Genomic DNA, 18,232 nt, shown 5'->3' with positions numbered 1-18,232 from the left:
GAAGTTGAACACAGAGCCTGCTGGGGCTATTTCACGTCTGTGTTTGAATGCCCCACACCCAGAACAGTGACGTGTACATGGCAGGTACTAACTTCTAAGTGTTTGCTGAACCGAATGGAAGGATTTGGAGAATCATCAAGAGGCAGAGAGCAAGAAGGCACCTCCAGATATCAGCGCTCTCCCACTTTACAGAGAAGGAAACTAGAGTCCGAAGAAAAGCAGTGACTGATGTCCTTAACCTTCTGGGCTGTTACGGCAGCCAAGAATGTCCCCTAGCGCCACTGTTAGAAATAGAAGACTGGACTATTCAGATCCTGAGTCTGACTCTGCAGGTCAGTCTGTACACCCTGAAGCCAAAGACCCTGAACATTCAAAATTGCCACCTCCTGGCACCACAACCACAAAAAGTAAAGGGAAAGAGCTTGGGTCAGTGCATGATCAATCACAATGCCAGAGGATGGAGGATGACAGATGCGGAAAGAAATACAGCATCAGAAATGGTCATCAGGTTGGTTTGGCTGGTTTCACCAGATGTCCTTGTTACAAAGCAGGGGTGGTACTGGAAGTGATAACAAAGAATCAAAGGTTGTTGTCACTTGGATTTTCACAACAATTCAGTATAATGATGAATTCCTTAATGGGTGGGCAAGCAAACCCAATATAGTAATCATACACCCTTCTAACTATGCAAGGTTTAAATTGCTTTTCAAATGTTCACTCTTCATACTACCTCCCAAGGAAGGCAGCAAGCCTGGTCATCTGTTTGTTGGATCAAAATCAGAGGAAGACAGCACCACTGTAGAGAAGGTCAAGTTTTAAGCTAGTAAGTGACTAGCTTAAAAGATCAGATTCAAGTTCCCTGGAAGTCTTCAAAAGACAAGACTGCTTGAGTATAAACACAACATTAACAGGAAGGATGAAAAGTTTCAATATATTCAAGAAAGCACTTTCTCATCCCTACGTTGCTTCCATTCTCAGGATACACTACTGAGTCACCATAGTGGAGACTCAATTTAGAGCATATGATTAGTAAATCCTCTTTAAAAGAGGTGAAAATATGTCTGAATTCTAGTGGCCCATGGCTTAAGAACAACAAGCATGGCACACAGAGGCCTAGGATTTAATCATTAAACATAACACTGGCTTTTTTGCCTCTAGACCCCTATTTAATCGAAAGAAAATGTAAAGTTAGAGCGTACACCAATTTTTCCAGGAATGATTTAAAGATCAATAAAGGGGAAGATTCACCCAATTAACGGCTCATCTAGGCACTGGCAGCAGACCAGCTTCATCTACCTATCTTCCTTCATTCTCTCTTTCTTTCCTTACTTCCTTCCTTCCTCCCTCCCTCCCTCTCCAGAACCCAAGAGAAAAGACCACATCAGCACCTAGCTAGCAATGCATGTCCAGATTGAATTATCCCTATTCAAACCTCTGCCGATGGTTCTGACTTCTCTCTGTTCTTTAGGGAACTTGAAAGACATTGGGGGTGGCAATGCAAGAGGAAGGTTTACGGTTGTTTTTATTAACAAAGTTTTAGTACTAAACATACCAATTCTATGGAATCCTACAGAAGTTACACACCTGTTTAATCAAAAGAAAATCATTCCTAGAGCATAAATTGATTTTACAGGCACAAAGCAGAGATTTTTAACCATTGTTTTGCCATAGATCTCTCTGGCTGTCAGTTTGGTAAACCCTATAGGGATCCCACCTCATAATAATGGTTTTGAATGGATAAAAATAGATCAGATTTCAAAGGAAACTATTCTATTTCTGAAATGTAATTATTAAACTGAAAATACAATTATTTCAAGATATTTTACTGACATTTTCTCAGTATGTTATACTGAAAGACAATTATTAAAATATTTTAAAAACAAGCTCACCGATCCAAGCACCCCTGCTAGAAAGAGAGGAATGTGGGACACCTAGAAAGGCCCAAGACAAAAAAACTTCTTGTTTCAAGATATAAGCTACTCTGGGCTTTACTGAGAATCAATTTTTTAGAATCACAAAGTACTCAGAAGCCATTCAAAGTACAGTTAAATGTTCGTGGCTGTAAGTTCAAGCTATTGATTTGATTTGTTTAAATGACTTTTAAGTCAGATCAGGAATCTGAAGGTGTCAGATTCAAATGAGCGGAATCACTGAAGAAAAAGGAAAAGCCCACCAATGGAATCAATGGATAAAGTTCTGAAAACATGTGGTCCAGAACTAGGCAAAATGAAATCACATTAGGGTTCCATTGTTTCAAAGTGTGTTTGGGAGTTGGGGGAAGGAGGTCTTTTAGACCAAGGGTGACAAACTCAATGGAAATGGGGGCACTAAACCATCCATAAGGATCCCTGCTGGTGACATACTGATTTACAAAACCACATACTAACACTTTCTATGTTCTACTGCATTTTTATTTTGTTAGATATTTCCCAATTAATCTGCTTCTCTAGCCTAGATTTTGATACCTCTGTTCTAGAACAGCTCTGCTGAGATTCCTCCCACCATCCCACCAGCAGTGTGTGGGGACCCAGGACATCACTAATCCACCGTTAACCTACCATACAAAGCTCAGTTTACGGCTCCTTTAGATTGGCAAAGGTCAGCAGTATTATTACAACACCACCCGCCTTCCCAAAGAGGCCATTATTTCAATTTCCAAGGGTTATGATGCCCATTACTAATGAAACTTTAATACCACACTGTTTCAAAATCTTCCACCTGTAATAATCCCTGCCCCTCTCCTTGTCCCAAGCCATAAAGAAAATTAATTATATACAAAGTGCAATTAAATACTGAATTGGTGGAGATCCAAGATCAAGAGGCCTGGATTTTGGTCCCAAATCCAGGACTACCTTTTATCCTTTTTAGTCACTCCAGTTGTAAAATGGAAATAATAATGACTGGGCCTCTGAATTGCCTTCACAAGGTATTAAAAATAAAGCAAATGTAAATAGTCTTTGAGCTCTCTGGAAGGGTGTTAATGACAATCAAATCACTATTATTACCTCTTCCATCATGGCATCCTGGGTGACAGAAATATCTTCTTCTGTTGCTCCACTTTTTACCAAGTTTCGAAGTCGTATACAATATTCTCTCATCTGTAAAAAGAAAATATCTATCATTAAAGTGTGTCCTAAATCAACTTTAATACAGAACTGTCACTGGTCTGCTAACTCATTAAAACTGGTGCTGACTGATGCTTAAAGCAATGGAGCACACAGGAGCTTGCTCCTGACCCTACTTACCCTTTTCCCAATGGGTTCATTTAAATTCAATCTAATGCAGAACAAGGTATGCTAAAAACATTTTTCATGAGCACTAACTGCTAGTGTAAACAAAAGGTGGTAGGAGAAAGGTTGCTTTTGGAAGAAACTGGGCCCTGGGGCAGACTAGCAGACATGGGCGACTATGCCACCTCCCACCCTGCAGCCAGGGACCACATTTTCGATTACCACCTAGTTAGCCTCGTAGATTTGACCTGCTCTGAATTTTACTTGTTGCTAACTGTTTCTTCCCCACTGAGCAGTTGTGACTAATGCTATGCTAGTATCTGAGGAATGAGAGTGGTCTCATTTATGGGTATGTTTCAGGGTGGGATACATTATTTCAAGTGGCAAAGAAGAACATGCCACATTGGAGATAAAAGCAAGTGAGTTGTGGCACTACTAATCATGGAGCTCTGGAGCAGGAGTAAAAGAAACACCCTGGTCATACTGAAGCACAGCCTGTGGCCTGGGCAGTCCACAGGTGAGAAGTTCCAGCTCACTTCCAGTAATGGGAAACTCATCTAAAAATGCACCACTCTTGTGCTATAAGAAATGATGAGCAGGCAGACTTCACAAAAACCTGGAAAGACTTGTATGGTCTGATGCTGAGTGAAGCGAGCAGAACCAGGAGAACGTTGTACACGGTAACAGCCACGTTGTGTGACGACTAATATTGATAAACTTAACTCTTCTCAGCAATGCAAAGATAAGACATCTTCAAAGGACTCACGATGGAAAATGCCATCCACATCCAGAGAAAGAACTATGGAAGTTGAATTGCTATTTTCTTTTCTCTTTTGTTGAGTTTTGTTTCCTCTTTCTGATGGTTCCTCCTATTAGTTTTAATTTTTACCTACAACATCACTAATGTGAAAATACGTTTAATAGGAATGTAAATGTATAGCCTATATCAGACTGTGTGCAGTCTTGGGGAGGGTGTTGGGGAGGAAGGGTGAAAAAATTTTAAACTCAAAAGCATATGGAAGTGACTACTGATAAATCAAAATAAATCAATAAAAATCTTAAAAATAAATAAATAAATAAAATGAAAGTGTGCTATTCTAAAGGCGACATCAAGCTCCCTGGGAATGGCAAAGCCAAGGAGAACCCTTGGGTTTACGGCAACAGATTATAGCCTTGCAACTCCTATGCCCAAAAAGGCTTCAGGCTGACAAAGCAGCTTCTCCTGTGGGCAGGTCAGCGTGAAGACAGGTTAATAACAGCAGCTTGAACTACAGCTTCTCTCAGAAATCCTAACCCACTTGTGTTCCCGTCACTTGTCCATAGAAGCCAGCCTAGCACTCTATTTCAGGATATCAATGAAATGAGAGGCAGCCTGACAGAAGGGGTCAAGAGCTGGCTTTGGAGTCAGAGAGAGCTGTCTTTGAGTCCCACCTCTGTCCCATACTGGCTGTGTGACACTGGACAAGCCTTTTTGTCACCTCTCAAGAGTAGAAGTTGCAGAGTAGAAAGTGACGGATCTACTCTAGTAGAGGGGAGTGCCTCATACTAAGGAAATCACAAGTTTTCCAGCCAGGAAAGAGAGCAAGAAAGAAATGAGCAAAAACACTGTAACACTTGTACATGTGCACATCAGGAAAACACCAAAAAAAGCTGCATCGGCCATGAAATATGCTAAGAAGAGAGATCGTTGGCAAACCAGGCAATAAGCATGTGCTGAGCTGCCCTCGAGGTACCCCAGGGATACCGAGGCCAAGGGCCTGAGGACCGAGAGCAGCTGCCCACGAGCACCTTGGACAGGAAGAAGACAGATGGGCGCTTTGGGGTGCGGACAGGAGCAGCCCTCCCCACACCTCTTACCTTGTGATTCAGAATGTCATTCATTCTTCTAGACGCCTCCGTTGTATGAGACTCAGGGAAGCACTTCTTAGGAACAACCCCATATTTTTCTAAAAATTACCAAAAAATGTCCACAACTGAGTACAACTATCATCAAATCACACGGGCACAGCACATTTAGCTGGTGGTCCAACCACACCACCAGATCTTTTTTCAAATGGTCTACTACATAACACCACATCTCTCCCTGGACTTGATGCTGATTTCTTTAATCCAAATGTAAAATGTCACATTTACCCCTATTAAACTTCAACTTCCTAAATGTGAGCCCAACATTTTGCCCAAACTGTATCACCAAACACATCATATCTTCCCCCAGCTCCATGTCATCTGCAAATATGATAAAGGCCATTTTGACTTTCACCAAATCACGGACTAAAAAAAAGTCAAGAGGGAAAGAGGCAAGCACAAATCTTTGGGGCCCTTCAGAAGACACTTCTTTCCAACAATGAACTATTTTGGGGGGGGGGGGAGCAATCAGGGTTAAGTGACTTGCCCAAGGTCATACAGCTAGTAAGTATCTGAAACCAGATTTAAACTCAGGTCCTCCTGACTCTAGGGCCTGTACTCTATCCACTGAGCCACCCTGCTGTCTCTAACAATGAACTATTAATAACTATTCTTTGGGTCCAACCACTTCCAAATCCACTTATTCTCTAATGTCTCCCACCTTTCCCACAAAAACAGAATGAGAGGCTCTATCAAACACTTTGCTAAAATCAGCCTAGAGCCCAGTATTCCACTGATCTAGAAGTCTCAACGAAGTCACACTGGCTCTTTCGTGATCACAGCTGCCTTTTCCAGATATCCACTAACCAGCCCTGGAATTTTTCCAGGAATTTAATCCGGTTCAGCAGCCTGTTTGCAGATCCCACTATCTACATCACCTACCTTCCCTCCTTTTTAAAAACTGAGACAAGCGCCGTTCTTGGGGTACCTCTTGCACTCTCCACGATCTTTCAAAGGCTCATCAATCTCATCTGCCAGTTCTTTCACACCTGGAAATGGTGCCCTGAACTCATCAGAGGTAATGAGATCGCCCTATTCCCTGACTTATACTAGGTATCAACTCTCCATAAGCTATTTCTGTTTTTCCTTACCAGTCCACAGATCATTCTCTTAGCCAAGAAAACAGAAGCAAAATAGTACTGAGTAACTACTGGCCGTCTCCCTATTTGGGGTTTTCACTGTTTCACCCTCCTTTATTCTTCCTCTTCTCCTCAATACAGCTCAAACAAACCAAAAACAAGACCAGCCCTTTTTGGTGTGCTTATGTTTTCTCCCCATCTTGCGCTTATGTTTTCTCCCCATCTTTAGCTCTAGGAGTCCTGGCATTATTTTTACAAGACCCTGCCATGTTTCAACAGCCATCCTTCATTGCCTGTCCTTGATCCTATCCTCTGTCCAAGGCATCTTCTCATAAGTTAAATTTGTTGATACTCTCTTTAGACAATTCCCCCTTTGCTTTTCCATCAGAATTGTTTCTCTTTTTGTCTTCATAATTTCATTCTTCTCATCATTTCTAGGCTGCTTTCCCCTGGAAAATTTTAGTCCTTGGGATCTTACCTTGCATAGTTTCACTCTGAATCTTTTGACATCTGTTCTCCTGAAAACTAAGGTTATATGTCAAACCATTCTCGGCTTACCTCTCTTCTAGCACAAATTCTAATATAGAGCGGAATGGGCCCTTGGCATCCCATGCCTGGACAATCACAATAGCCTGATGGTTGGTCTTCTGGCCGCCTGTCTCTCCCCACTGCCATCCTTCATCCATTTAGCTGCCAAAGTGATCTTCCTAAAGCCCGGCTATGACCCTGTCCATGCTCTACCTCATTAAAGTCCAGCAGTTCCCTCTTACCCCCAGCATCAAATGGAAGAGCCAGCATCTCGACTTTAAAGCCCTTCTTAACCTGGCCCACTTGTTTCCAGTCTTGTTAACTGTGTTACCCCTTACTCTCCTCCGGTACTCTGTGATCCAGTGACATTGCCCTCCTTACTGCTTCTCACACATGACGCTCCGCCCTCCAACTCTGTGGGCTTTCACAGCTCGTCCCCCAGGCCTGGAATGCTCGCCCTCCTTATCTCCACATTCAGGCTCCCTTCAGATCCCAGTTAAAACCCCACCTTCTACAAGAAGCCTCTCCTGAATTTCCATCGATGCCGGCACCTCCCGTTTCACGTCAGCCCCACTTCAGCCTGGTGATATCTTGTCTGTACACCAATGTTCACATATTGTTCCTCCCATTAAGCCACAAGCTTCTCTGAGAGCAGGAACTGTCCTTCTTTTGTATCCCCAGTGCCTGGCACACAGCAGGTGCCTAATAAACACCTGATGACTTCTCCTTACCACTCCTACCCGTTTTTGTCTCTGCAACAAGTTCTCCTTGGGGGTGAGAATTAACTCTAAAACAGAACTTCCCCTCCCTGGATTCTCTACCTTTTGAAGGATGGAATTATTGAGGAAAGCCAAGAAGTTAGTAGCTATTATGCTTTGGGCAAAGATCTAGTAGATATATGACTACTGTCCCCTAGGATTACTATGTCTCCCTTATCAGGTTAGTGAATTGTTTTCTAACCTTATCTATTTCCTCTTTCTGTCCAGGTGGTCTGTTGCATAATCCATTCTGTTTCTGCCCACACACATCTTCACCTTATATAACAGCTTTTGTAAGACTACATTCCCAACTGCATGTAGGACTTGTCAGGAAAACAAGTTTGGATTGTGTCTTGAGGAAAAACAGTGATGCTTCAGAATCTCATCTCCTAGGGACCTCAGCAGCCATCTAATTCAACCTCTACCCGAAGCATCAGTTCCCACTATAACCTTCCTGACAAGTGGTCATTCAGCCACCACTTGAAGACTTGAAAAGGTAGTGAGTTCTCACATAATAACTCATCTGGGGCTTGAAGGCCAACATAGGCTTTCAAGAGCCTATCATTTGTTTAATTGCCTCTTCTTCATAAACACGTGTACAATTTTAATAACCTATCCAAAACATACTGATTTATTCTGTGTTGCATTAATTAATAGAAGCCAGGGTCATCAACAAAACAGAGGGTATGTGAGGAAGGGATGAAGGATGGTGAAGAACAAATCTGAGACGAGTTCCCCAAACCATATATAAACCCTTCTCTCAGGTCAAATGTAGGTCATGAATTAGCCACTAATTAAAAGTCCCGCATTAGAATCCTGGGCCTTTAACACAGTCTATTTCAGTTCCTTTAATTAATCAACATTTTGGGAAATAATATCTTACCAATGATATTGACTAACATATCCCATTGTCCACCGTCGTTTGCAGGATTAGTAAGTAAGTACTGCACCAGCCTTCCATCCTCCGGCTCCTCGGCTGTTTCAACAAAGGCATTCAAAAAGAAATAACAGCGTTCGACCTGGAACATAATAAGGCAAGTCAGGCAAAAGTGAGGTGAAAACCCAGCAGACATGCTATACGAATTTAGCCAAGGAGACATTTGTGGGCCTCCTGTACTATTTTATTTCCTAATAAGTCTGGTTCCTGAATGCCAAAATATGCCTTCAGGAGTCTGTCATTGGTTAACTATTTCTTTTCATACTTGAGTATCGCTTGAATAGCCTCGTCATACCATAATAATGATTGATTCTGCACTACATTAGTAGAAGTACAGATGCAAGACCAAGGCAGGCTCGAGCCCCACTGTAACACATTCTAATCAGACTCTATCCTAAATATTGTGTTCTGTTCCCACTACCATATTGCAGGGGCATGGACAAAATAGAGTACATTCAGAAGATCACAATCAGGTTGCTGTATCCTATGAGGCTCAGGGGAAGGATCTCGGGAAACTAAAACCTGAATACTCAAAGGCAACACAATCACAGCCTTGGAAGGGCTTTAATATGGAAAGAGGAAGAGCTTTATTCTGCTGGGCCTTAGAGGATCTAACTAGGATCAACAACAGAAGATCCAAGGATTCTGATTTGGGCTCACAGAAACAAGAAAACACTAACAGAGACGTCTAAAAAATGGAACTCACTCTCTTTCCAAGTCTTCAAGTGGTGGCTGAATGACCACTTGTCAGGAAGGTTATAGTGGGGACTGACGCTTCAGGTAGAGGCTGAACTAGATGGCCGCTAAGGTCCCTAGGAGATGAGATTCTGAAGCATCACTGTTTTTCCTCAAGACACAATCCAAACTTGTTTTCCTGACAAGTTCTACATGCAGCTGGGAATGCAGTCTTACAAAGGCTAAGGAATCTAGACGACCTAGTGGAACGATCAGAAGTACCAACAGGTATAGAGGAGACAAGCAATAGTGCAATGAGAGGACTTCCCTGCCAGATGCTAACAGGTGTGTCTTTGCAGGAGAGGGATTTGTAATACCTCAGAGAGCACAACAATGGTGCATCATCTACAGGACTAGGGGCGGCCCCAAACCGGAAACCCAAGCTCTGAAGAGGAGGTCCTCACTGAGAAGCTGTGGGTGATAATGCAATGGAAACGGCTCTGCAAGGAGTTTACTCCCATACCTTGTCCCAGAAAAACAGATAAGACTGACTGAATTCAAATTCTTCAATATTTAACTTTTTCATAAAAGGAAGTCTCATAACGTTTAGACACGAAAAGATCCAGCATCTCCCTGCAAAAAGAAAAGAAAGCAGAAACTCCAAGTCATTGTGTTTGCCTAGATTGCATCAGACACCCCACTGCATTTCCTGGTGAATATCATGCTGCAGTCTAGGACAACTCAAGAATAAGACAGAGATAGGGGCGGATAAAAACGGCCATGTGCACAGCTCCTCAAAAGAAGACCTGGATCTATACAAAAGAATGTCCCAAACGCCCAATGAAAGATGTTCCAAACTGCCGATAAGGGAAATGTGCATGGAGACCACCCACACTCAGCTAACTGGTAAGATAACCAAAGATGAGCACAGTCAGAGTCGAAGGGGTTGGACAAGGAGAGGCAGGCGTTCTAGGGCACTGTTGGTGAAGCTATGGATTGGTCCAATGGAAAGCAATCTGTAATTACACTAAGAAAGTGACCAGAATATCCATACCCATTGACCAAGAGATTCTACTGCTAGGCGTATACCCCAAGAAAGTCCAAACCGGACAGCTCTTATCTACACCTGAATATGTATAGCACCATTTTTCTGTGGGAGCAAAGAACTGGAAATAAAGTATATGCCCCCTGATTGGGAAACAGCTAAATAAATAGCAACAAGTAAATGTAACTGAATATGACTGTTATAAGAACCAAGAAATATAAATACATAACTCCTGTAAACCATGGTCTGGGGACAACCATATTTCTAGACATCTTCTATCTGTTGCTAGCATTGTCTGTCTGTCTCTCTTCTCATTGTATGATTTTATTTTGTGGACCTGACTCTCTTGTGTGCTGATGGGGTTGGTGACAGGTAAGAGGGAAAAAAAAAACCTGCTTATCTCACCGGTATGTAATAAGAACTTGAAAATTCCTGGAGAATAATTGAATAGTCTAGGTGCCCTAGACCTGTATCTTATCTTTTTGTACATGGGAATGAGAGACGCCAATTAAGTATCCAAACAGCTGCATAAATGCTGGGCAGCAGACGGCCCCGGAACCTGGGCCTGACTGGGTGAACTGGCCTGTAAGAAAACTGAACCTAAAACCTCGGCTGCTTGTTCATACTTGAGCTAACCAACCTACACATGCAAATGTAACATTCTAATGCAAATACACCTGGACCTCCCACTTCCAACAGCTGGAACTGGGCTCGAATTAGCAGAGGAAGGCCAGAGCTTTGCCCCAGGGAGCACTGGGCAGCAGTTATTCCAGGCTGTCTCTCCCTCCCCCCACCCCCCTAGTTCCCAGGCACCACTCTCCTCTCCTGGGTAGAGTGGCAGTGCCCACACATCTTGCCCTCCTAATCCTTCCCATTTCTGTCACAGGCCCCACCATCCTTCCCAGTTCCTAACTCTGGCACTATCCTGGCTGGACTCTTCACATTCCCACCACCAATAACCCACCTAACCAATCAGCTGTCAAATCTTGGGGCTTCTACGTTCACATTTCTTGCACCCAACCCCTCCTCTCCACTCGCACATCTACCACCTTGGTTCAGGTCCTCATCGCCTCTTCCCCAGAGTGTCCCAGCAGCCTCCTCTTTGGTCTTCCTGCCTTGAGCCTGCCCCTACTCCAGTCCATCCATCATTCACTCACTGCCAAAGTAATTTTCCTTTAGCACAGAACTGACCACATGACCTCCATTACTCAATTAACTCCCTGTAGTTTTCTACTGACTAGAATCAAACATAAACTCTTCTGTTCAGCATTTAAAGCCCTCCCTGATCTAGCCCTGCAAGAGGCCCTGACCTTTACAATAGCCAAAATGACCTTACTGTTCCTCTGTCTGTGGGCCTTTGCATAGCTCCTCCCCTGTTGCCCTCCCTCCTTACCTCTGCCTCAAAGGGTCCCTCTCTACCTTTCGGATGCCACCCAAGTACCATCTTCTGCATGGATTCCTTCCCAATCCCCCTAAACTGCCTAATGTTTAATGATTTTGTATATATCTGTATTTATTCACTTTACATTCATGTTGGAAGGTTGTTTATGTCCCTAGCATCTCATCATTAGAATCAAAGCTCATTGTCTCGTTCTTTGTATCCCTAGTAGGACCCATAGGATACTCAGTTTTCCTGGAGGGAAGCAGAGTGAAGTCACTGGCAAAAGTGGGACATGAGCCACCATCCTCCCCTTCTCCCTCACCCTCTCTAATCCCTATCTTCCTCTGCCCTCCCTTTCCACCACGCCCTCTGGACCTCTCCTCCATTATGAAGCCCCTTCTTCCTGAACATCTCCTCCCACGTTCCGGAGCTCACTTGGCCTCCTCCCCAAGGCTGCCTGCTTATCCTCTCGCCCTCTGACCCACTGCATGAGGAAGAGAAGTCTCTCTAAGGCCACTTTTGGATGCTACCACTCAGCAACCATCTCTCTTCCTTGCAAGCCCATTCTGCCTTGTTCTGGTCACCTATGGACCTCTACGTCATCTCCATCCCACTCCCAACCCCCTTAGAAAACGCTGGCCTCCAGTTCCTTGTCCTCCTCAACTCCCATGACTCCTGGCTCCGGTCTACTTGAAGTATACACAGAGTAGTTGGCCACCCCTTAGACCAAGACGCCTTAATTTTGTGTGCCATGGGTCTAATGTGGTTTGTTTTTTCTTAAATTCATCCATGAAGGAAATGTTAAATTAATGTTAAATATTAGTGAAAATAAAGCTGTGATTTTTTTTTTCCCATCCAGGTTCAGAGACTCCATGTTAGGAGCCGCTCCAAATGAATCTGCTGGAAATAAAAATACCACCAGACATACTAAAGCCTGTACTTTGACATGTTTTTCCTATTGTGAGAGTAGACCACAGACTTTTGTCCAGGTGTCTCTTGTGACAAAGGGCAGAGTGACTGATCAGTGGCCATCAGCAGCCACAATGCTGCCAAAGAGATCAAGGCCATGACTTTGTTGTCATCAGTACGATGGTCAAACTGACTAGATTGTTAGAGTCAGGCACTAACCAGTCATGAAGGACCCAAACCAACACCAATGGGTGTCATCTTAGAGCTTCAACACTTTTTAAAGAAGGCCTCCTGGTGCCTGCTGCACTGGCCATGGCAGACAACAGTGTTTAAGGCACTAGAGAGAAGAGCAGCAGCATTAATGTACTGGGAAATCAGCACTCACAGCACTGTGAGAGTTAAAGAGGCCCAGACTAAGTACTTCAGGAAGAAAGCACAGTCAGGCAGTCTCTTCTAGCAGTTTACTTCAAGGTCTGACTGTGACCGAAAGGAGAGCAAGCGAACATGATCCCCTAAGGAAAAGCGAGGGAGTAACCAAGAAATCCAATCTCCAAAAGTAACTCTCCATTACCGGAATTCTTCTGGTTGGTGACAGGCTTGCCTTCCTGAGGCACAGCGTGCTGGAAGACATGCTGCGTGTCCTGCACTGTGGAGCGCCGCAGACAAACGTCCAGCAGGTCGTGGGTGCTCCCCACGTTCTGGGCCAGGGAGAACAAGGGGTCGCTGTTCAGCTTCCGGGTGATGGCAGCCACCTTCCTGAGGCTCAGCCCCGCAGGACGATCACTCACTTGAACACAAAGAGACAGGCTGAGGCTAACTCAAGCTGCAGGAGACTTTCCAGATTTCTCAAGTCTTAGGGTGGAAGAATGGCAAGGTTGGAAGGGGCCAACCTGTTCTCTTTACCAATTTACTTTACAAATCCACTTTACAAAGAAAGAGACCAAGGTCCTGGCAAGGCAAAATACCTTGTCCAAGGCGCAAACAGCCCAGGATGTGCAAGTCCACTCCATATAATGGGGAGGTTCTCTGAGGCCCCCCCATGGTCCCATGAACCCAACTCTTAGGACTTGTGACATCCCCCCATTCTTGGGGGGCACAGCTCTAGACCTCCAATCCCACGAGCCAGCCCTGCCACTTGTCTAGCTGGATGACTTGGGGTGCTCCCCCTACCCCCGCCACAGTTTCCCCATTTTGTCAAGCAAGGGAGTGAGACCAGACAATGTCCAAGGATCCTTCTACCTCTGGATTTTTGATCTCACAACCCCGGCCCTGCCACTTGTCTAGCTGGGTGACCTAGGGTGCTCCCCCTAATGGGGTTGGGACCTGTGCCCCAGAAAGAAAAAATCCGGGACTTTCCCACATAGCCAAATCTCTGGCAGTTGCCTGAGGCTATAATCCCATCAACTGGCCTTTCATTGTGGCTACGCCCAGTCTCCCCTCTAAAGTCTAACGTCCCTAGAGCCTCTGGCCATTTCCCACCCTTAATCCTAGCTAGGCTCCATTCTCCCTAGGCCCCGAGGTCCAGGTCCCAGAAGTTCTGTTCACTCCTGCTTACTGGCCACTCTAGATCCCTCCAACAGTCTTTCTGTATATAAGGTCCACCTTGTCTCCATTAAGATGCTCAGATTCCTATAATCTAGCCAATGGCTTACTAGTGTTCAGACTCCCTAAGAGTCTGCCCAATATGCTTATCATCTAGCCACGGCTGGGGCTCTTATCATCTAGCCACTGCTTAGATTCTTATAAATAGCTCCCTTAAGAGTCTGCCCAATATGACAGATGTTCTAATAAGCCTCGTCTTTGGCTGAAAAAAGGCTTGGGTCGAATTTTTTCGGGCAGGACCCACGTGTTGTGATTTTGGGACCCCTGAACCCCTAAACCGTATCACCCCCATCCCCGCCTCAGTTTCCGTGTCTTGTCAAGTAAGGGGGTAAGACCGGACGATGTCCAAGGACCCTTCTACCTCTGGATCTCTGATCCCAGGACCTGACCCTACCTCTTGTCCAGCTGGGTGACCTTGGAGCGCTCCCCTCGCCCCGCCACCCGCCGCCTCAGTTTCCCCGTCTTGTCCATTGCGGAGGTGAGGCTCGATGGCCTCGGCGGTCTCCTCTCTACCCCAGGGCCTCAGTTTCCCCGTCCCATCCCAGCAGGGCAGGAGTCCGAAGGTCCCTCCTTCCTTCTTCCGGGGTGGGAGACGCTGGGCACGCGCACGCGGCGGGGCGCGCGCACGCAGGGTCCCGACCCCCCCCCCCGCCCCGACCCCCAACGATCCCCCCCTCGGCTCTCACTCGCGTCGTTCATGGCGACGGCAGCGCGCGCGCGGCCTCGTAACGGTCGCTGTCCGGGGGTCCCGAGGCCGGCCGGGGGCGGCGCTTGGTCCGGGTCCGGTCCGGGTCTGGCTCCGGCGGGCGGGGGCCGGCGCTGGGGTCAGGCGGAGCAGGGCCGGGGCGAGCGGGGCAAGCGGCGGGATGGGGCTCGCGGACACCCGGAGCGCCGGAAAGAGGAAACGGACTCGGCCCCGGCGAGGCCGGAGGGATAAACGGGGTCCGCCGAGGGACAAACCTCGCCCCTCGCGTTGCTGAGTCAGCGCCGTCGGGGAGGGGGGAGCTGGCCCCGCCCGGAGGCGGGGCAGGCCGGCTCCGTGACGACGACGACGCCGGTGGCGGTGGCGCCTCCGGGGCCCTCCCCGCCCCGGGCTGGGGGCCGCTGAGGGACCCCCGAGGAGCGGGGCCGCCACGGTCACCCTGTAATCAACGCGTCACCGCGGCCAGGAAGCGCTAAGCGCCTGCTGTGTGCCTGGGGGGACGGGCTGGCCCCGCCCCCCCATTTTACAGAGGAGGAAACGGAGGCCGGGGGCGACTTGCCCAGGGTGACGTTGTGGTGGTCCCAGTCTCCGCTGTAGCAAGCCGCCTCCTCCCCGCCTGCACCCCCAGGTGCGGGGAAGCTTCGAACTGAGCCACCCGGGATCAGGGGACGCGAAGCCCACGAACCGTTAGAGGCGGAGGCAGCGCGTGGGAGGAGAGCCCCACACCGGGAGTCCGAAGGATGGCTTTGACTTAGCAACTGATCGAGGCCAGGATACCCAGGATTCCGGAGGTCCCAGAGGATAGAGGGATGTCCTGACCGACACATGCACCTCTAGACGTGGCCAACCGACTCCCTTCCTTCCTTCCTTTCTCTCTTTCTCTCTGTCTCCCCCCTCTCTCTCCCTGCCTCCCTGGCCTTCTTTCTTCCTTCCTGCCTTCATTCATTCCTTCCTCCCTCCTTTCCTTCCTTCTTTCCTTTCCTTTCTTTCTTTTTCTTCCTTTCATGGAGAGAGAACTCTCCTGCTTTTATCTGGTTACTTATTTTAAAAGTCCAAAACCATATGCTTTGTGTAACACCTGAGGCCGCTAAATGGCTGCCTGGAGTCAGGAAGACCTGAGTTCAAATTCGGCCTCAGACACTCACTAGTTGTGTGACCCTGGGAAGTCACTTAACCTTTGTTTGCCTGAATCTACTGGAGAAGGAAATGGCAAACTTCCAGTATCTTTGCCAAGAAAATCCCAAATGGGGTCTTGAAGAGTCAGACACAATTGCACATCACCACTACCTGTGGACCAACTCCATGAAGGGGTAGGTTGAGAGTGTCTTATGTCTCTTCATTTAAGTCCCACTTGAAATGCTTGTTAACTGAAAAAAAAATCAATTAAAAAGAGTAATGGCTTTGGAGTCAGGTCATTTGGGACATTTGCTTTGATGCTCCCTGTGTGAACTTTACTGGGCTTGGGTTTCCACTCCTATAAAATGAGGGGCTTTGCCTGGATGATCTCTTAAGTTGTTGAACTAGAAGTGGACCTCCCAAAAGGGGTACCAAGGATTTGGCCTACACACGATCTTCCTCAAGAAGGTCCTCCGAGGTTTTTCCTCCTATCGGTCCAAGTTGGACCTGGTAATATGGAAATGACCCAGGCTTTTTGGTGAACTTGAAGAGTACTTGAAGTGGGTGTGAGGGGATATCACTGAGATTGAAGCCCACGGAGGGGAGAGAGATGATTTTGGCTGCGGGGGACTTGCAACAGTCGCCAGAGACTTAAACCACCCTCCCACAGGGCCTCAGCCCAGCCATCCAGTTTCAAATTGTCTAACACTTGAAAGTTCCCAGTTTATAGAGCTTAAAACTGTAAGAGACATTAGAAATCAGTCCTTATTTTATGAAGAGGAAGCAGAACAGTAGAGAGGGGATTGGACTAACCTATCAAGCAAGAAGTCAAGCTATAATTTGGCTCCAAAGTCCTCTGATTTCCAACCTAATTAGCATCCTTTCCAATATAGTAAGACCCAAGTTCTTAGGCTTGGGAAGACATTTGAACTGGTTCTGACACCACCAGCATTGGCTGTGCATACAATGGGATCAAAATGAGCAATGAAAAATTACTAAACTGCCCCTATCCTAGAATCAAGGTGTATCATAAAACCTGAAGCAGCGTCTGGCTGTCCCTGGAATGCAGAAGTTCCTTCCATTTCCCTCAGCAAGATTTGGCTTGGACAAAGGAAAAGACTTAGGCTAAGGACAGGTCTCCAGAAGCCTGGGATGCCTAATATAACTGACAATAGTTGACCATAACATAACAATTTCCTGTTTACAAAACGTCTTACCAGGAGTTTCTTTCCTTTGATCCTCATAACAACGCATTGCTAAATATGGAATAAGAATTATCGTCCCTTTTTACAGATGAGAAAACACTCAGAGAGCTGAAGCATCTTCCTCCAAAGTAACAGCAGTAATTCAAAACCAATACATCCTATATCAAATTGCACACTGTCTTGGGGTAGGGGGAGGGGAGAGATGGGGGAAAAATTTAGAACTCAAAAGCTTATGGAAGTGAATATTGAAAACTAAAAATAAATTAATAATTTAAAAAAAAACAAAAGAGATGAAAAATTGGGAAAAGAAATGAGAGTGATGCAAGAAAATCAGAAGAAAGTCAACAACTTGGTAAATGAGGCACTAAAAAAATACTGCAGAAAATAACACCTTGAAAACAGAATAGGCCAAATAGTAAAGATGTACAAAAATCCACTGAAGAGAACTCCTTAAAAAGCAGAATTGGTCATTGTACCTCTCACTCACTGAAGAAAATAATTCCTTAAAAATTAAAATTGGGCAATTGGAAGCTAATGACTCCATGAGACATCAAGAAACCATCAAAATAAAAGAATAAAAGAATAAAAAAACCTAGAAGAAAATGTGAAATATCTCCTTGGAAAAACAACTGGAAAATAGATTCAAAAGATAATTTAAGAATTATTGGACTGCCTGACAACCATTATTAAAAAAAAAAAGCCTAGGCATCATATTTTAAGAAATTATCAAAAAAAATTGCCCTTATATCCTAGAACCAGAGGGTAAATTTGAAAGAATTGACTGCTCACCTCCTGAAAGACATCACAAAATGAAGACTCCCAGGAATGTTATGGTCAAATTCCAAAGCTCCCAGGTCAAGGAGAAAATATTGTAAGCAGCCAGAAAGAAACAATTCAAATATCATGGAGCCACAGTCAGGATAACACAAGATTTAGCAGCTTCTACATTAAAGTATCAGAGGGCTTGGAATATGATATCCCGCAGGGCAAAGGAGCTAGGATTATGACCAAAGATCACCTACCCAGGAAAATTGATTATAATCCTTCAGGGGGGAAAATAGATATTCAATGAAATAATGAACTTTCAAGCATTCCTGATGAAAAGATCAAAGCTTAATAGAAAATTTGACTTTCTAATACAAGAGGTAAGGGAAGCATA

The 18,232-nt window shown here is 45.5% G+C and overlaps 1 protein-coding gene across 2 annotated transcripts in view; it reads right to left on the bottom strand.

Annotated features, from left to right (window-relative positions):
- Positions 1–15,127, bottom strand: part of BLMH (bleomycin hydrolase) — a 48,080-nt gene extending 32,953 nt beyond the window's left edge. The window contains exons 1-6 of one of the 2 annotated variants that reach the window (XM_020963294.2): positions 14,736–15,127; positions 13,019–13,234; positions 9,636–9,745; positions 8,384–8,519; positions 5,088–5,176; positions 3,006–3,098 (exon numbers count right to left, since the gene is read on the bottom strand). In XM_020963294.2, the coding sequence (XP_020818953.1) occupies positions 3,006–3,098; positions 5,088–5,176; positions 8,384–8,519; positions 9,636–9,745; positions 13,019–13,234; positions 14,736–14,748 (657 nt within the window). In that variant the 5' untranslated portion in view covers positions 14,749–15,127. Of the gene's footprint in view, positions 1–3,005; positions 3,099–5,087; positions 5,177–8,383; positions 8,520–9,635; positions 9,746–13,018; positions 13,255–14,443; positions 14,635–14,735 lie in introns of those variants that run through there. The other variant, XM_020963293.2, reaches the window with a different exon arrangement.
- Positions 15,128–18,232: the final 3,105 nt, after the last annotated feature.

The sequence above is a fragment of the Phascolarctos cinereus genome, unplaced genomic scaffold (genome assembly GCF_003287225.1).
Source record: "Phascolarctos cinereus isolate Bilbo 61053 unplaced genomic scaffold, phaCin_HiC Scaffold_5;HRSCAF=322, whole genome shotgun sequence".
In the NCBI taxonomy this organism is placed as follows: domain Eukaryota; kingdom Metazoa; phylum Chordata; class Mammalia; order Diprotodontia; family Phascolarctidae; genus Phascolarctos; species Phascolarctos cinereus.
The sequence above is the reverse complement of the archived record's forward strand: the minus strand, read 5'-3'. Positions and strand labels throughout refer to the sequence as shown.